Source organism: Megalobrama amblycephala, linkage group LG12 (assembly GCF_018812025.1).
Source record: "Megalobrama amblycephala isolate DHTTF-2021 linkage group LG12, ASM1881202v1, whole genome shotgun sequence".
NCBI classification, from domain to species: domain Eukaryota; kingdom Metazoa; phylum Chordata; class Actinopteri; order Cypriniformes; family Xenocyprididae; genus Megalobrama; species Megalobrama amblycephala.
This window is the reverse complement of record NC_063055.1, coordinates 37,927,813-37,948,425: the sequence shown is the minus strand read 5'-3', so window position 1 is coordinate 37,948,425 and position 20,613 is coordinate 37,927,813. Positions and strand designations below refer to the sequence as shown.

The 20,613-nt window shown below is 37.7% G+C and overlaps 1 protein-coding gene across 1 annotated transcript; it reads right to left on the bottom strand.

The window, feature by feature from the left end:
- Positions 1–2,227: 2,227 nt before the first annotated feature.
- LOC125280468 (rabenosyn-5) lies at positions 2,228–20,607 on the bottom strand. The gene is made up of 12 exons (XM_048211025.1): positions 20,455–20,607; positions 19,696–19,952; positions 13,539–13,670; positions 13,248–13,348; positions 9,545–9,590; positions 9,297–9,458; positions 7,610–7,863; positions 6,216–6,286; positions 5,981–6,067; positions 5,786–5,888; positions 5,372–5,476; positions 2,228–3,550 (listed from the first exon to the last, which is right to left on the bottom strand). Exons 2-12 carry the CDS (start codon positions 19,856–19,858, stop codon positions 2,576–2,578), a joined length of 2,199 nt encoding a protein of 732 aa, XP_048066982.1. The 5' UTR covers positions 19,859–19,952; positions 20,455–20,607; the 3' UTR covers positions 2,228–2,575.
- Between the last annotated feature and the right edge of the window lie 6 nt (positions 20,608–20,613).

Genomic DNA, 20,613 nt, shown 5'->3' with positions numbered 1-20,613 from the left:
ATAAAAACACATGACATCAGGATTTCTATCTAGTGAAATGCTGCTTATCCATTAGATTAATATCATAAGAAAATTATTCAAAGCTGCAGGTGTGTATTCATTAAGGCTGGGACAATAAATCATTCAATCGTGAAATGATTCTGGTTCGATTCTGAGATTTTCCGAATCCACCGCGATTCTCTCTCGTATCGATTCTGAGCCTATGCCAAGTTCACACTAGAGGATTTTAAGCCCGATTTAACGAGTTCGCCATCAGGTCTGGCTGAGATCGGGGGCAAATCAGCGCTTGCCAATCTTTCTGTGTGAACAACACATCAAAATCGCTCGCTGATGCCAGAAAAAATACCTAGCATGCTAAATATCTGGAGCTGTCGGCCGCCTCGACATTCTGTGGCGTCACGTGTCACGACGAGAGCATAGGCGCCGATCCCGAGCACCCATGGAAAAACACGAGATATTCTTCATTCATTTTAAGCATTAACAAAAAAAAAAAAAAAAAAAAAAAAAGATTGCAGCTTTCAGACACAACTTTCTCGTTTTCATAGGTAATTTAAGGGCATCTCTATGGCGTTATTTTAATGATAATTGAGTTAGTTAGGAAAATAATACGGAAATAATAGAAATAGACAAACGGCAGAATTTACAGATACAAGTTTTGACATGGAAAAAAAAGAAAATAAGATAATGAGCGCCTCCTCCGCCATGGTGCCATTATATAAAACGGTTGTCATGCCAACTCGCAACGCTTGCCCCGCCTCCAAGTACTTCTGATTGGTCCACTGTTTTGGAACTGACATTGATGAGCGGCGCTGCGTGACGGTCGTGCACGTCCGTCAAGCGCGTGTTTACATAGAAAAACAATGGGAAAGTAGCGCATTGGAATAGAAAAACGCGTTCTGTGTGAACGGCCCCTTATTACTGTTGCTACGTCCGACAAGCCATGCCGCGCTCATGTTCTTACGCCACGAAAAATACATCGCGGAGCAAAAAGGACACTGACAACACGTCTACAGACAAGACAAGGCAAGTTACTACTAGTTAATTTATAGCATCAAATAAACATGCATGAACATCAGAAGGAATGCTGTTTCAACTGCGGAAAGACATCAGTACACACCATTTTCAAGTTCAAGTCCACCGACGTTTATCTACAAAGTCCCCTGACTTCTTTGTCGGACAAAATGGTGGATTGGGCATTATGATTGGTTAGATTGCCTGTCAATCAAACTCCCAGGGAAGGGTCAATTGTCAAGAGTGCATTATTGTTATGCGAAAACAATATATATGTATAGTAGGGATGACCGATATATCGCATGCGATTGTCACGCGCATTTCGTCAGTAATCGCCATCACCTGCTTTCAAATGGAGCGGCATCACTGACAAGCCACGCAATATCGCGTTCATTATCGTAGGCGATTCATCTGCGATATGAACGCGATATTGCGTAGCTTGTCAGTGATCTACGGCTCTGTCTATTAAATGCCGCTCCATTTGAAAGCAGGTGATGGCGATTTAGCGATAATCAGGGAATCGGCTTTACTGACGAAATGCGCGTGACAATCGCATGCGATATATCGGTCAGCCCTAATGTATAGTATTTCAGTTATCATTTGCTCATGGAAACCGAGGTGAATAAAAACGTGTTTTATATGCATGCGTTTTCGTGACAAAATGTGGTTTGGGACTGGATCGAGTCGTTGAGAGCTTGTGTAGTGTGTAACCCCCTGATTCAGATCATTTACGTAGTGTGAACACCACAACGACTTCAAGACTCCACAGCAAGTCATGTAGTCTGAACAGCACAGCGATCTGCCGACATTTAGAGTCGTGTAGTCTGAACTAGGTAGTTTTTAACAGCAGATGGCACTGCGTTCCTTACACACACCACTTGAACCTTCTCCAAAATAATCATTCATAAAGTTTGAAAAGGTTGAAGTGAATTACAGGGGTGTTTGCAGTGGGCCGTTTCATAAAAGCATTCTGAGGTGCAAGTACATTCTCAGACTCAGACGAACACACGAGCGCTCTTCTTCCTGAGCATGCAATTAAAAACTAGCCTAGAGCGCCATCTGCTGTTAATAACTAATTTGGAAAATCTCAAACGATCCAAGAATCGAGATGAATCGATTTATTCTCCCAGTCCTAGTGTTCATGCTACACTCCGCAAGACAAAAGTGATTCAGAATAAACGAAATCTAAAAGTAGCTTTGTGCACGAAATACTGACTTTGTTGAACAAAAGCTTTACTTCAGATATTTCAAGCGCTTTGCATAAAAACCTACCCATTTATATGACTTGAAACAACCTATCAAAAGGAAAATAACACTAAGGTTTTGTTCACATAAAACATGAATTTGAATATCTACAATACTTTTTTTTGTTTGTTTTTTTAGAATTTATTAAATTGCAAATTTAAGTCAATGCAATTTGATTACAATTCTCTGTCTTTGTGTTTCTACGACTATTCTTGCACAGAAAATTCTCATTTGTTTTGCATTTTTGTCTAGTGCATCAGTGTGTGTTTGTAACTGAAAGCAAGCCTTGTCAGTTGCAAAAACGAGTTTGCATCGGCCGCTATTTTTTTCTTTTCTGCTCTTGTAGTGTGCGTTGCAGCTCCTTCAGGTTCTCCGACAAAAGCTCCACTTCATCCGAACGTCCGCTTAGCTTGGCGTCAAAGATATACGCCCGGATATTATCAATCTGTTGTAGCAGCAGCTCTTCCTCGATCGTGTCTTCAACTGCCGTGCCATCCTCGTCATCATCTTCATCAAACGGATTGGTCGACGTAGCTGGAATCTCATCAGAAACCTCTTTAAAAGGGTTCCCGCCATCTTCACAATCTTCATCTTCAAAGGGATTTCTAGGCGACTTCGCTTTACCTGTATCTGGATCTTCAGTGTCGTCATCCTCTTCCTCAAATGGGTTGTACTCTTTCTTTCCATTGGCCGTCTGAGAGTTTGTTGGTTTCTCCTCAACTGGAGAGAAGTGCTCCTCTTCGAAGGGGTTTCTGGCCTGTGGAGTCGGTGTATGTTTTTCTCTCTGTCTGTCCAAGGGAGGAGAGTTTCCTAACAGACGTGAGAAAGACTCAGGGCTTCCGATCAAACGTTCACCTTCCTCCTCTTCTCTCTTTTGGTCTCTTAAGTCTGAGGAGGTGGTTTTAGTGTGGGCTCTGTGCTCCAGCTCTCTTTGCTGTAGATGTTCGATCTGGCTCTGCTGAAAGTCTGTCTCCTCGGCCAGCCTCTGTGAAAGTCGGATGGCTCGACTGGTCTGTTGAGCGTCAAACTCGTCCTGAAGCTGCCGCAGGTTCTCCTCCAGCATGGCCACTTCATCGGTGCGGTTGGCGGAGCGCGCCTGCCGTAAGAAAGACTCGATGTTTTTGATCTGCTGCAGCAGAGGGTCGTCCAGCTCCGAGCGAGTATGAAGAGAGTCTGATTGTGGCAGCCAGCCTGCAGCTTTGGTCACGCGTGGACCGGGAATATCCCCGTTTGCACTGAGGGTCGGCCTGTTCTTTTCATTTTCCAATCGACGTTTTTGTGACTCCAGGCCTGCCTAAGTGACGCAAGACAAGAACAGAGTTACAATAGGGCTTTATGTCAAATGTCACGTAGACAGGAAAACAGGTCTTGTCAATTTTTTTTTATTGTTGGCATTATTTTATTCAATTTTAATATGTTAGTGAGAAGAAAAATTTTAGATATCAATCCGCAAATGAGATGAACATTGATTAAGCTCGCTAATTTGAAGGCATCTTAATGGATTAGTTCACTTCTGAATTCAGATTTCCTGATAATTTACTCACCTCCATGTCATCCAAGATGTTCATGTCTTTCTTTCTTCAGTGGAAAAGAAATGAAGGTTTTTTGAGGAAAACATTCCAGGATTTTTCTCCATATAGTGGACTTCACTGGGGTTCAACGGGTTGAAGGTCCAAATGTGAGTTTCAGTGCAGCTTCAAAGAGCTCTACATGATCCCAGACGAGGAATAAGAGTCTTATCTAGAGAAACCATCGCTCATTTTCTAAGAAAAATAAAAATTATATACTTTTTAACCACAAATGCTCGTCTTGCACTGCTCTGTGATGCTCCACGCATTACGTAATCACGTTGAAAAGGTCACACGTGACGTAGGTGGAAGTACCGCGGTAGGGCAAAAAAAATTCTCTTTTTCTCTACCTACTTCAAAATCGTCCAACATCGTTGTTTTACCTTTACGGTAAAGGCCGTTTGATTTAGTCTTTGCACGTTCACTTTGTAAACACCGGATCGGTACTTCCACCTACGTCATCATGCGTGACCTTTCCATTGTGATTATGTCATGCGTGGAGCATCACAGAGCAGTGCAAGATGAGCATTTGTGGTTAAAAAGTATGTATTTTTATTATTTTTAGAAAATGGCCAATGGTTTCTCTAGATAAGACTCTAATTCCTCGTCTGGGATCATGTAGAGCTCTTTGAAGCTGCACTGAAACTGACATTTGGACCTTCAACCCGTTGAACCCCAGTGAAGTCCACTATATGGAGAAAAATCCTGGAATGTTTTCCTCAAAAACCTTTTATTTCTTTTCGACTGAAGAAAGAAAGACATGAACATCTTGAATGACATGGTGGTGAGTGAATTATCAGGACATTTGAATTCTGAAGTGAATAATCTTTAAGTAAAAAGGCTCTTTTTAATGAAGCGCATACAAAAAACCTGAACTTGATGCAATGCAGCCTTTTTTGCATAACCCGTATATGACCCTCAAAATAATTAATGCACCAGACCAGCCTTTTATCCAGCTATTTCACCAGTGTTACTGTACAAGAATGAAAGTATGATTATTTATTGGAAATTCATACGTAGTGTACAGAATAATCAATCAGGCTCATCGTTGATTCACTGATATAATTGTTAAAATAAATTCACTGAATTAATTAAGTTCATTGAAATTGGATCATCTCATAAAAACTTGAATCTGACCAAAGCTGAGAAATATGTCGACACTTGTGGACTTTATAAATTATTTCTCCGTGCACATCATTTTTTTTTTTTTAATTCGTGTTCCTCATAATCTTGAATCAGAATAACTTCTCCTCCCTCTTGCAGCATCTCTTCTCTGATGATGAGGGCGGGGCAACCTGTCACTCACATGAGATCCACCAATAGCAAACCACAACCATCTAATCAATTCCCCACGGACAAAATCAAGCCCTGCCCTACATCTGTTCTTGTCCCAGAAACTGTTTCACTCAGATATATGTCACAACAGAGAACAAAAGACTACCGCAACTTCTGTTTCATGCTGGCTTTGAAGTTTACCACAAAGAAAAACTGACCAGCAAACTGTATGATATCAGAAACAGAATATGATCATGTTGCTGTTCTTTCACCTGTCTCTCCTGCTGAGCTCTTTTCTCCAGCTCCTCTCTTCTCTTCTCTTTAAGCTCCTCGTGTTTCTCCTTGGTGGGGAGGGACGTCAGACCCAACAGTTTCTCCTATGGGATCATGTAAGAAAGCAAGTGTCGAATGTGAGTTTCTACCTGTATATACAGTTGCACAAATACGTTTGTAAACCTGCAAGATGTTTAACATTTAAAAATATATAGGAGGGATCATGAAAATTTAATTAGGTTTTTTTTTTTTCAGTACTGCCATAGCCAAGCTATTTCACATAACAAATGTCTACACCAGACAAATTAATTGAATGTATACAAATTATCCATTTCAAAAAGATTTTGTCTTCTGGGAAATATGTAAACATCCTACTACCCTTCAGAAGTCAAATAAGATGTTGTTTGCATCACCTGTATAAAGAGCGTAGCTGTGTAGCGCACCATCCTCTGCAGCTGCAGGGCTTTCGGGTGAGGCTGGACCTCTTCTTTCAGCCCGAGTGTGAGTATCTTCTTACTAATGCCAACAGAAACCCACAGCAATGCATTCTGAGAATCCTGATTTAGATATATTCATCACATCAGTCAGTATATGAGCCTTTAGTTTACCTCAGAACATCAATGAGCTCGTAGTATTTCTGTATCTCCATCCTCAGTCCAGCAGCATTCTCCAGACTATAGGTCGTCTCCCCGGCACTACAGAGGAAAAGAGAATAAATGATATATAAACACTGTATTTATACACATTCTCTGTATATACAGTATAGACAAAACTGTGGAGTCTGGCAATGTTTGGGATGTACCACCAGGCATTAAAAGATCATTAAATAAGTTGAGGGCTTACTTGAGCGACTCTGCCATGCGAGTGTATTCTGGAGCCTTAGCTTCAACTTTCTCCATACACGTCCTTAACCTCTGCACAGCAAACACAAACAATACTGTGGTAAAGTCTATGCTGTTTATTAAGAGATAAAATCACAATGCATATAGCTGCATGCGACAATCATTGGTCCAATCACCAATGTGGGCGATTAGATAAATTACATATAAACCTAAAAAGGACTTAAAGGGATAGTTCACCCAAAAATGAAAATTATCCCATGATTTACTCACCCTCAAGCCATCCTAGGTGTATATGACTCTATTCTTTCAAACAAACACAATCGGAGATATATTTCAAAATATCCTGACTTTTCCAAGCTTTATAATGCTAGTGAATGGGGGGTGAGATTTTGAAGCCTGAAAAAATGAATCCATCCATCATAAAAATAATCCATACGGCTCCAGGGGGTTAATAAAGGCCTTCTGAAGTGAAGTGATGGGTTTTTGTAAGAAAAATATCCATATTTAAAAATTGTATGAACTATAATAAAGCTTGGAGTTGGCAGGATATTTTTAAATGTATCTCTGATTGTGTTTATCAGAAAGAAGATAGTCATATACACCTAAAATGGCTTGAGGGTGAGTAAATCATGGGATAATTTTCATTTTTGGGAGAACTAACCTGTTAGGCAAGGATTCAGAAGAAACGCGCATTCTGATTCCATCATTCATGGTTGTGGAGTTATTACAGCACCATCTACTGGACGATTTTCACAAAATTTGGTACACATACTCATTTTTGCATGATGTATGAATATGTCCATTTTCATAACATAGGCCATTCAAATTTTAAGTTATTAGCTGCTGAAATTTGATGTTTTTTATGTAACCAAGTCATATTTAAGGATACTACATGACATCCACCAAAGAAGATTTATACCAATTTTTTTCCAGTTGTAGCACCCCCTATAGGTGCAATTTTGGCGCTCATTGGTGTGTGTTCTCAGGATGTCCTGTGGTCTATGTGGTTCAAGTTTTATTAAGTTTGGACATTGCTTTCAGAAGTTATAGGGCAATTTGTGGAAAACGAGTGGCGCCAGACCATTTAATACACTTATATCTTCATAACGCTTTGACAAACAACCCTCTATGCACACAGTGACTATATAGTCAATGCCGATTCTATTGCCAGTGTGTGCATAGAGGGTTGTTTGAGCAATAGATGCCATTTACAAAGTAATTGAAAATAGCAGTATTTGTTATCGCAGTAAACAAATAGTAGTTAGAACTAAAATGTGGTGGTGATGCTTGATATTGTTGGTCATTCAATGATTAATAATAACAATATAAAACACTAAGGTCTTAGAGACTGTTGGCCTCATGAATATTAATCATCTTTAACTCTGAAGTTTGTACCTCATATAGTTTGACGATATCAGGCACGTGGTCTTTTTCCTCCAGTTTGCGCTGGTGCCGGAGCAGTGCGTCCATGCAGTGACGGCAACAGCGCACACGGTCCTCATCTTTCTCCTCCAACACAGAGGTGACAGACGAGATGCTGCTTATGGAGCCGCGTCGAAGAGTCTGCTGCACCACCGGGCCTGTGCTTCCTGGAGAGCCACTCTGGCCCGGAGCCCACAGCGCCTCTCTGGTTCCACTGGTTAATTTGTCTGAAAGCACATTACAGTACGTTCTGAAAATCTGACCGACCTGCTCAGGATGACCTACCAGCAGTTAAAAGTACTAACTGACTCAAGCAGTTGATCAATTAACTGATGTCTAATGTGTCTGACACTTTGACTTGAAAGGTAGAGTCATTTATTCTAAAGTCTAGTGATGTCTGCTTTTGCTAACTATTTTGTTCCAGCCAGTTCGCAAAGTGGATAGATGCAGTTCTCGAGTCACAAAACACTGAACTGAGAACAGTCTTAACTGCCTAAGTGGCCCACCACCACAGTCTAATCTGTCCCACAACAGTTTCACAATAAATCAAAAATAAGTTTACTTATAATAACATAAAAGATCTCTAACATTGTGTTTTGTGCACTGCTTTGGCAAAGCATCGGTCAATTGAAATATAACTTAGTGCGCTAAAGGTTGCAATTTAAGTACAGTAAATAGTCAATAATTCAGTGGGTTAAATGCTCTCGATCAACTCATGGTTTAATACAGAGTTTATGATTAACTCTGCAAAAGACGGACAATTTGGCCTCTAAAATGCTTTCACTATGAACTGCTTAAATTTGGGCAAGTGATACAGGTGCAGTGACTTTATTACGTCAGATATATGTTACTTTACTCACATGTGAAATGAACTGCCTGAAAGAACCGATTCATGAAAGTCAATTGGACCTCCCATCACTACTATATAGACTTCTGAATCAGTATCATTTGAGTTAGAATGCTGTATTATATCTTAAAATGCAGGCAGAGACAGAAAGGCAACTAACTATTTCAGGGGAAAAAAAAAAAGTCTTAATTTATAGTCCTTTCCATTTAACCCTCTGGTGCTCTTTTGTAATTTTTGACCGAAAAATTTCACATTTTAATTTTTAAAATGTTTTACTTCTTCAGAATGGCACACGTAGTGACTTTTGTGGCACTTGATATTTGAACACACACACACAAAAATTGTGGAGATGATTCGAAAAGGTTACATCGTCCTAAAAATAGTCACACTTGTACTCCTCGAAAAATGAACGCCATAAAAATGAATGGGAATTTGTTTTTAAAATACAGAATTTTTGGGAGGTACAATCAACAGATCTGCCACAATGCAGAAAACTAGCAAACAGCAATGAAGGGGTTAATTGAAAAATATTTTTTAAAAATGAACAACAACAAAAAAAAAAAATTGTATTGTAAAAACTGTGGGGAAAATGGGTCATAATTATTGCATAAATACTGTACTACTTGGTACCATAAAATTTCCTCAAAAAATTAAATAAACAAATTTTATTGAACAACGATATATTACATTAATTTTAAAGGAGAAAAAAGTTCAATAAGGTGTTGGACCACTTTTGACTAAGAAGAGTATGAGTGTGTCCCTTAAATGAGGAGCACCAGAGGGTTTGATCATATCTAAACGTGTGTAACTCACATGCCAGTGGCAGGGGCACAAACTCTGTGCACTTTCTGCACATGATGGAACCACAGAGTCGGCAATGGTGGCGCCGGTTACGGATGTTGAATTTGCCCCCACAATCAGGGCAAAATGGCACATCCTGGTCATTCACCCATGATACCACAGATTTCTCAAGTGCTGAGAAAACAAAGAAGCATAGTAGTCACATTTTAACTTATTACTTAAGTGGTACAGAGCACATTTTTGATCTTTTGTTCACATACATCTTATTTGCGCTGCATCCATGCTGGTTCTGTCAAAGGAGGTTAGCTGAAAATGAAAAGCAAAAGTAGTAATGTTAAACAACTTGATTAAATAGACAGTTCTATTTAAGATTTAACCCATTATCTGAATTTATCAGACTGTTAAAACTTAAGCCCAAAAAAATCTGCTTATGTATGTGAATTCAGACACTTCTAGCTTTGCAAGCTCATGTGTTCCAAAACACATTTCATGTATTCTTTGCATTTCCAGCTTTGGCACAAGGTGCAGTTGCATGAGCGTAAACTGAAACTACCATTTGACACGGCAAGTTTGAAGAGAATTTAGCAAAGCAAGTCAGTTAAGGTTAGTAAAACTGTTATGTTTATAGCTAGCTTCCTGAAAAATAACATCCGGTTTAATGTTCCTTTAGGGCTTTTCACACTGCACTTAACCATGGGTTACTGTCATTCTAAACCCAGCTTTTAACCCTGTGTTATTGTCGGTCTAAACCAATCTTTTAACTTTGGGTTACTGTCATTCTAAACCCAGCTTTTAACCCTGGGTTACTGTCATTCTAAACCCAGCTTTTAACCCCGTGTTATTGTCAGTCTAAACCAATCTTTTAACTTCGGGTTACTGTCATTCTAAACCCAGCTTTTAACCCTGGGTTACTGTCATTCTAAACCCAGCTTTTAACCCCGTGTTATTGTCAGTCTAAACCAATCTTTTAACTTCGGGTTACTGTCATTCTAAACCCAGCTTTTAACCCTGGGTTACTGTCATTCTAAACCCAGCTTTTAACCCCGTGTTACGGTCATTCTAAACCCAGCTTTTAACCCCGTGTTACGGTCATTTTAAACACAGCTTTTAACCCGGTCTTATTGTCGTTCTAAATTCAGCTTTTAACCCCATGTTATTGTCGTTCTAAACTCAGCTTTTAACCCTGTGTTACTGTCATTCTAAACCCAGCTTTTAACCCCGTGTTACGGTCATTCTAAACCCAGCTTTTAACCCTGTCTTATTGTCATTCTAAATTCAGATTTAAACCCTATGTTACTGTTGTTCTAAATTCAGCTTTTAACCTTGTGTTACTGTCATTCTAAACCCAGCGTTTAACCCAGTGTTATTGTCATTCTAAACGCAGCTTTTAACCCTGTGTTATTGTCATTCTAAACTCAGCTTTTAACCCCGTGTTAGGGTCATTCTAAACCCAGCTTTTAACCCTGTCTTATTGTCGTTCTAAACTCAGCTTTTAACCCTGTGTTACTGTCATTCTAAACCCAGCTTTTAACCCTGTTTTACTGTCATTCTAAACCCAGCATTTAACCCAGTGTTATTGTCATTCTAAACTCAGCTTTTAACCCAGAGTTACTGTCATTGTAAACCCAGCTTTTAACCCTGTTTTACTGTCATTCTAAACCCAGCTTTTAACCCTGTTTTACTGTCATTCTAAACCCAGCATTTAACCCAGTGTTATTGTCATTCTAAACCCAGCTTTTAACCCAGAGTTACTGTCATTGTAAACCCAGCTTTTAACTCTGTGTTATTGTCATTCTAAACTCAGCTTTTAACCCCGTGTTAGGGTCATTCTAAACCCAGCTTTTAACCCTGTCTTATTGTCGTTCTAAACTCAGCTTTTAACCCTGTGTTACTGTCATTCTAAACCCAGCTTTTAACCCTGTTTTACTGTCATTCTAAACCCAGCATTTAACCCAGTGTTATTGTCATTCTAAACTCAGCTTTTAACCCAGAGTTACTGTCATTGTAAACCCAGCTTTTAACCCTGTGTTACTGTCATTCTAAACCCAGCTTTTAACCCTGTTTTACTGTCATTCTAAACCCAGCATTTAACCCAGTGTTATTGTCATTCTAAACCCAGCTTTTAACCCAGAGTTACTGTCATTGTAAACCCAGCTTTTAACTCTGTGTTATTGTCATTCTAAACTCAGCTTTTAACCCCGTGTTATTGTCGTTCTAAACCCACCTTTTAACCCTGTGTTATTGTCATTCTTAACCCAGCTTTTAACCCTGTGTTACTGTCATTCTAAACTCAGCTTTTAACCCTGTGTTATTGTCATTCTTAACCCAACTTTTAAGTAACCCCGGGTTACTGTCATTCTAAACCCAGCTTTTAACCCTGTGTTACTGTCATTCTAAACTCAGCTTTTAACCCCGTGTTATTGTCATTCTTAACCCAACTTTTAAGTAACCCCGGGTTACTGTCATTCTAAGCCCAGCTTTTAACCCTGTGTTATTGTCATTCTTAACCCAACTTTTAAGTAACCCCGGGTTATTGTCATTCTTAACACAGCTTTTAACCCTGGGTTACTGTCATTCTAAGCCCAGCTTTTAACCCTGTGTTATTGTCATTCTAAACCTAGCTTTTAACCCCGGGGTACTGTCGTTCTAAACCCAGCTTTTAAGTAACCCCGGGTTATTGACATTCTAAACACAGCTTTTAGCCTTGTGTTACTGTCATTCTAAACCCAGCTTTAGAATGACAGTAGAAGAATGTTTCACACTTGTCATTTTGGAGTAGCCGGGTTAGCACCGCTTTTGCAAGTCACTATGAAATCAAAATGGACAAGTCTTATTTTTTTATGGAATACTGCAGTATTTATTATACGTGCACATTATTATTTATTTAAGTTCATATTCCTCGTCATCTTGAATCAGAATAACTTCCCCTCCCTCTTGCAGCATCTCTTCACTGATGATGAGGGCGGGGCAACTCACCAACAGCAAACCACAAACATCCAAACAATTCCCCAGACAAAATCAAGCCCCGCCCTACATTTGGTCTTGTTGCAGAAGCCGTTTCACTCAGATATACGGCACAACAGGGAAGAAAAGACTACCACAACTTCTGTTTCATGCTGCATTGCGGTGCCAAACGTGTGCAGTGTGAAACAACTCAAGTGTTAGAATGTTACAGTTAGACGTTTAGCAAAAGACAACAAATCACGTGCCTCACATCAACCCAGGGTTAAGGAATGTACAGAGTGAAATGTCAGGGTATGAATACACAGGATTATTTGTTAAAATATGAGCAGTGTAAAATGTGAAGCCAGATAACCCAGGATTCTGTTAAAACAGGGTTTAGAATGACCCAGGGTTAACTAGTTCAAGTGTAAAAAGGTCTTTTGAGAACTGGGGTTTGTTACAGTAACATTAAAGTGCCCCATTATGCTTTTTCAAATATTATCTTTCACGCAGTGTGTGATAGCTGTTTGTGAATCTAAAAGCTCTGCAAAGTTTCAAAGATCAAAGTGCACGACAAATAAAGTTGTCTCCTGAAAGAAAGAAGTGATTCTGAGCTGCCTGAAACGACTCGTCTGCAATTCCAGCCTCACCTCCTGTTACAAACCTATGTAACAATAAAATTTGCATAATGTCAGCCTATGGTTTTCATTGGCTGCTCATGAAAAACATCTACTTCCAGTTGAGACTGGAAGAGTTTCACAGATCAGAGCAGAGGAGGCTCACGGAAGGCTCGGTTTAAAGAGAACCATTTTTCTTACGAACCGTTTTCAGACTCTTTTTGTAGGAGACTCCAAAATAAAATCAGGAACCTTCAAAGTAGCATAATAGGGGCACTTTAAGCATGTTCAACAGAGCCTGCACTTGCAATGTGATGCTGGCAAAGCATTTGTGTCCGATTTTCTAAAGTACATCAACAATCACGAGATGAAATTATTAGGAGGGCAATGCTCAAACATTCACCTTTTCCAGTCGTATAATGCATTTGTTGACCTCAATAACATAATGGTCGATTCTTGCAGCTCTTTGCTTCTTGAAAGAATCCAAGTGACTGCGGGTGGCTCCTATTTTAACAGAAGACATATTACAGTCTGACAATGACAACTGATTGTAGTCAACACCCAATGATCCAGGAACAGCTTGAATGTGTGTACAGTAACACTACCGACATTTCACTGAACAGCACTGAAAGCAATGTGAATGACTTCTGGCTGAAGAATGTTATCCATCTGTCTTTGGCAGTAAGAGTCTTACCGAGCTCCTGCGGCTCCCACATGTACGGGTCCACTCCTCCGTAATAAAATGACTCATAGCTGCTGTCTGTCCGCTCATCTCCATCCCGCTTTAACAGCTTGTCTTTGGCTTTCTTTGCCTTTTGAACCAGGCCTGAGAAACAATGTGAAAAATACATCAATTCCTCCACTTACTAGGATGTAAACTAATGTCATGTCCACATTTAGATGAATAGTAAACAAAAAAAGCTGCCAAATTCAGGAACAACAAAAGCGACAATGCAAATACCAGTTACAAATTGTGAGCATTCATTTCATCAATTCGTTATCCCCAAAAACAACTGCTCCACTAATACAAACTCTGGAATTGGAGTTACTACTTTCTGTGCTCCGATAACATATTGCTCAATTTAACACAAAACATAAATCATTTCACATTCACTACTCTTCCTCGTTGCAGACCGATGTCGATCTCAGTTACAAAGTGCTGTCTTCATCTTTCAAACGCATCTCCAATATTTATCCTTGTTTTATTATGCCTCTGGTCATGAAGCTTTTTAAATGGATGCGGAGGCTTTTTAGGTTGTGTTGAATCTGCTATCTCTGATCCAGTTTATGCTGCTTTCATGTCTGCAGCACGCTGTGTTTGCCCACCAACTGGGAACCCTGGGTGTCGAAAGACTAATGAGAAAACGTACAGCTGTGGATCACACAGGCCTTGGCTATTTATTGATGACAGAGTTTGGTCTTTGGTGAAAAGTAATTGGGGAATCGTGTTATAGACTTTTTTTTTTAAAATAAGCATGACTTGTGCCCCTATTATGCTATTTTAAAGGTTCCTAATTTTGTTTCGGAGTCTCCTGCAGTAGGTTTCCATGCATCTAAGGTCAAAAAACACTTTAATTTCTCATCATCTCTTTTCTCAGTGTCTGAAATGGTTCGATCAAGGATTCAGTCTCTCTAAACTTTGGCTTTCTGAGAGTATGCTCTGCTCTGATTGGTCAGATGGCCCAGTCTGTTGTGATTAGTGTTGCAAAGAGGCGGAAAGTTTACAGTAAATTTCCAGAAACTTTCCACGGGAACTTAACCTGGGGAATTTTGGAAATATTCCAATTTAGAAACTTAACAGGAATTTATGGGAATTTATTGGAAATTTATAAACATTTATAATATTTATATAAAATGTATCTATATAAAAAATGTTAATATTTTGTTGAAATAAGCTATTTATTTATTGCATTTAATTAATTCTAATGTAGTAAATAATATGTAAAATAAATATATTTTCATTGCAGCAATTGTTATGTGTTTATTTCAGTGTCACATGATCCTTCAGAAATCATTCATATGATGATTTGATACTCAGTTATTATCAATGTTGGAAACAGTTGTGCTGCTGAATATTTTTTTGGAAACTGTAATATTATTTTCAGGATTCACTGATTAATGAAAAGTTAAAAAGAACAGAATTTATTCAAAATAGAAATCTTTTCTAACAATATCACTTTTTATCAATTTTACACATCCTTGCTGAACAAAATGTATTAAGTATTAATAATAATATTCATTAAGTATTAATTTCTTTCAAAAAAAGCAGGAAAAAAAAATACTGACCCCAAAATTTTGAACGGTAGTGTATATTGTTACAAAAGATTTCTATTTTAAATAAACGCTGTTCTTTAAATTTTTATTCATCAAAGAATCGTGAAAAAAAGCATCACAGGTTATAAAATAATATTAAGCAACACAACCGTTTCCAACATTGATAATTGAGTATCAAATCATCATATCAGAATGATTTCTGAAGGATCATGTGACACTGAAGACTGGAGTAATGATGCTGAAAATTCAGCTTTGATCACAGGAATAAATTATATTTTTATGTATATCAAAATAGAAAACCATTATTTTAAATTGTAGTTATATTTCACAATATTACTGTTCTTTCTGTATTTTTGATCAAATCTGCATGTTATGGACTGCGGGAATGCACAGTGCATGCAGGGGTGTGGCCTCAATATCCCTGCAGTAAGTCATGTGCTGTGTGACTGTGATTGAGGAATGTGCAGGGGAAAAATTCAACTGAAATTGCATAAATTTTTTTTTAACCAAAATTATGCTGCAAGATGTTTTTTTTTTTTTTCAACTACATTTAAGTACCCAGTTATAGGCTAACCTGCAATTTTGCAAATTCCCTGTTTATTCCCATTAATTCCCGTTAATTCCCATGGAAAGTTTCCAGCTTTGAACCAAACATGAACCAAACTCTTCCAGTCTCCAGTCGCGTGCAGCCAGTGAAGACCATAGGCGGGCATTATGCAAATTTGTAACAACCCTACGTAGGTTTGTGCAGGAAATAAGAATTACTGATGACTCGTTTCAGGCAGTTCAAAATTGATTCTTTCTTTTAGGAGACGATAACTCCATTTATCTGCACTTTGATCTTTAAAACTTTGCAGACCGTTTACATTCACAAACAACTACATTACACACTACATGAAAAGTAATATCTGAAAATGCATAATAGGGGCACTTTAATAAACAAGGAAATCCCTAGAAAGGATAACAATATATGACATTATTTTTCCTCTGTTTTATAAAATATTATTAGGTAAATAAATTTGATAGTTACACCATGTCTACACCAGACGTGAGCGGCGCAACGCAACAAAAGCAAACCGAACCCATTATAATCAGTGATGCTGTCTACACTGGATGTGACACAACATTCCCGACAGTAAACTGATGCCTCGTTCTATTTCTGATGTACTTCAAGCACTCGAGCTACTTCTGACACAAAGAACAAAAGGATTTGCAACCTGTACTCTGACTCATCAAACCCTTTTCAGTAAACATTTCTACTGGTCAATATGTCTTCTAAACTAAAGACTGACAAAATGCATTAAATCGGAACATCCTGCAGCGTCGTCACACACACTTGAGTCACGCACATAAGAGGAGTTTGAGGTATGATAGCATAATATACTTCAGTTAAAAAAATGCAATATAAATTACCATACTTTTATTTAATATACACATTGTATATAATGCATCCATGCGTGTATAAATAAATATTAAGCTTTCATTAATTTAATTTATATAAACTGTCATTTGAAAGAGCTAAACTGAGTGAGTGATAAGTGTCAGTTGTGATGTTTAATATAAAATGGTTTTATTAGATGTGTATTTTGTGTAATTATGATACTTGCACTGTAACAGCCATATCTTGTGCACTTTATACCGTGTAGGGTTACAAAATTCCAGGAATTTTCAAAGCTGGAAACTTTCCATGGGAATTAACGGGTATATATGGGAATTAACAGGAATATATGGGAATTAATGGGAACAAACAGGGATTTTGCAAAATTGCAGGTTAGCCTATAACAGGGTACTTAAATACAGTTGGAAAAAAAAAACATCTTACAGCTTAATTTTGGTTAAAACAACGAGATTTAATGCAATTTCAGTTGAATTTTTACATTAAAATATAATTTATTCCTGTGATCAAAGCTGAATTTTCAGCATCATTACTCCAGTCTTCAGTGTCACATGATGCTTCAGAAATCGTTCTAATATGCTGACTTGATACTCAATTATCAATGTTGGAAACAGTTGTGCTGCTTAATATTTTTTATAACCTGTGATACTTTTTTCAGGATTCATTGATGAATACAAATTTAAAGAACAGCATTTATTTAAAATAGAAATATTTTGTAATATGCACTACCATTATTATTAAATATACACTACTGATCAAAATTTTGGGGGTCAGTAATTTTTTTTTTTTTTTTTTTTTTAGAATGAATTTAATACTTTTATTCAGCAACTATGTGTGGAATTGATCAAAACTGATATTAAAGTGATATTGTTAGAAAAGATTTCTATTTAGAATAAATTCTGTTCTTTTTTATTCATCAATGAATCCTGAAAAAAAATATTACAGGTTCCAAAAAAATATTAAGCAGCACAACTGTTTCCAACACTGATAATTGAGTATCAAATCAGCATATTAGAATGATTTCTGAAGGATCATGTGACACTGAAATAAATAACACATAACAATTGCTGCAATGAAAATATGTTTATTTTACATATTTACTAAATTAAAATTATTTGAATGTGAAAAAGAAATAACTGTTATTTCATGTTAAAATGTTTATATGTATGTTTGTATATGATAAATTTTAAATAAATATTATACATTTATATCCACCTTACTCCTACGCCCCATGACGCTTTGCGCAAATTATGGGAGTAACTTCCTTTAAGCTGTAAACAGTCAGTGAAAGGCTCACTCTATGAACGCAATAATACATTTATTTTTAAACTGGGTACAATGAGATGACATTATTCTACTCACCCCTTCAACCAACGAACATTAAAAGGACATTTAAAAGTGTAAAAGCATCAACAAGGTACTTTCTACAGACCATGAAAAAGCGTGATTCTTTCCACAGCAATAATGGACAAGTTAAATATAACTATAGTGATATATATCTGTATTATGTAATATACGTTGCCTTAATAAAAAATGTTCATGAACTTCAGCATTGCGGGATACTATTTCACAGTGATTTCCATCATTTTTACAGATAATAAATTGTATTTACCTGTGAAAACAATCCTGGAAAGAGAAGTGAGGCTTTGATGAGAAAACGAGAGATTCTTCATGCATTCCAGTGAATTATTAATGGGATATATCGTAAATTATATCGGGAGAACAGACCACAAATGTGCAGTATATGTTGCAATATATACTATTATAGCGGTAAGCAAAGAGACAAAAGAAAATAATCACGAGAATAGAAAGCAGCGACTGAAAAGAGCTCTTGCCATAGATATTCTTGTTACGTTAAAATACCAAGCGTTACGTTATTCTTGTGATGTCTGAAAATAAAACATGAAAGAAACATTGACAGCTCATTCAGTCAAACTGACGGAGAAGCTTTATTTGTTGGGCAACCTTATGATTTGAAACAATTCATTTCAGTCTTTTTAAATGGAAGTTCCCCAAACCAGAAGTGCAACCCATAATTCGAAATGCAGTAGGCTAGTCAGGAATTTCCCAAAATTTCCAATTAATTCCCATAAATTTCTGTTAAGTTTCCAAATTGGAATATTTCCAAAATTCCCCAGGTTAAAGGGTTAGTTCACCCAAAAATGAAAATAATGTCATTAATTACTCTCCCTCATGCTGTTCCACACCCGTAAGACCTTCGTTCATCTTCAGAACACAAATAAAGATATTTTTGTTGAATATCATTTCCTCTCTCAAGATCCATTAATGTACTAAAAACATATTTAAATCAGTTCATGTGAGTACAGTGGTTCAATATTAATATTATAAAGCGACAAGAATATTTTTGGTGCAGCAAAAAAAAACATAATAAAGACTTATTTAGTGATGGCCGATTTCAAAACACTGCTTCAGGAAGCTTCGGAGCGTTATGAATCTTTTGTGTCGAATCAGAGGTTCGGAGCGCCAATGTCACATGACTTCAGCAGTTTGGCGGTTTGACACCCAATCCGAATCATGATTTGATATACTGATTCATTTGTGCTCTGAAGCTTCCTGAAGCAGTGTTTTGAAATCGGCCATCACTAAATAAGTCGTTATTTTGGTTTTTTTGGTGCACCAAAAATATTCTCGTGGCTTTATAATATTAATATTGAACCACTGTACTCACATGAACTGATTTAAATATGTTTTTAGTACATTAATGGATCTTGAGAGAGGAAATGATATTCAACAAAAATATCTTTATTTGTGTTCTGAAGATGAACGAAGGTCTTACGGGTTTGGAACGACATGAGGGGGAGTAATAAATGACAGAATTTTCATTTTTGGGTGAACTAACCCTTTAAGTTCCTGTGGAAAGTTTCCGGAAATGTTCCGCCCCTTTGCAACCCTAATACCGTGTACAAACCACATCCAGGACTAATTATACTCAATAAAGACACTAGCACCTCATTTTCACAGTGTTACTGCAGTACTAAGTGGTGCATAAATTCGTAACGTGTTCCCTTATTCCCTTTCGCCATTCATCAATCTCACCCAAGATGGCGGAAGTCCACTTATGATCGAATGGAACACACCATGTTATACGTTTAACACAAAAGACACCCTATTCTTGTTGGAGAGTAAGAAATGGCAACCAATCTGACTTAATCCAACTTACTTTTCAGCTGGCCGCTGACGTGCCGGTTGTCTCCGGAGTGTTCCTCTTCATAATGGTCCTGAAGCTGGTAGAACGACTGAAGGTCTTTCAGACAGAGTGGGCACAGGAAGCCCTCCTTCACCTCAGCTGACTCCTCTAATGATGGAGGGTACATGGAGGCCATAAGGTGGGTTTGGATGTGAGAGGCTGGATCCAACGCTTCTGAGATTACGCTGCACCTGTCTGACAGCACCGGCCACCCCAGACCCTCTCCATCACTCAAACAATACAAAAATATTAATATTACATAAACAACTGTGATATCTCAAGATAAAATATGTGTTATATACAAAATTCAACCACTACTCTGGCAAAAATCAACTGAACATCATTTATAAAGAGGCAATTAATAACAACATCTACAGACCTATGGGCATCACTGCAGTAAATGATAGAGGGAATATGAATTTTCATAGGTTTGGAGTCATTCTTATTATCTACATTTTAACAAAAAAGACTACTTCGATGTTTAGCAGACCCATTGTTAGTGATTTAACAGCTTGTTCTTAGCTTAGCATCTCTCTTATGTGGATTTTTACATCAAACCCTTTTATCTCCGCAGAAGAAAGTATTTTTTCTTATTATTGTGTGTTAACTTGCATCGAATAAATAAATGTGCAATGTGTCCTCTATTGTAAACATCCATAGCAGTGTATAACAATTTGTAAACAGGCCTAACACAAACACACTGACAGATGAGAAAGAAACACGCTCATCTACCTTATTCCTCAGAGACAAGCCTTCAGTCTATTTAACATCTTCTTAAGAGTCAATGCTTAGAGATATGAAGAATAAATGCGCTGTAAATGGAGAGTAAACCGCTGATCGTACAGATGATCGTGTGACTCTCGGTTCACTAGGCGTGATCACAGGAACACT

Bases quoted from the DNA above. Each gene is read 5' to 3' on its own strand.
- LOC125280468 (XM_048211025.1), bottom strand. From the start codon at position 19,858: ATGGCCTCCATGTACCCTCCATCATTAGAGGAGTCAGCTGAGGTGAAG. The intron at 9,459-9,544 runs GTATGTGAACAA...TTGTTTTCTCAG, and splicing joins GGATGCAGCGCAAATAAGAT to CACTTGAGAAATCTGTGGTA. The intron at 7,864-9,296 runs GTGAGTTACACA...ATGTGCTTTCAG, and splicing joins TGTGCCCCTGCCACTGGCAT to ACAAATTAACCAGTGGAACC.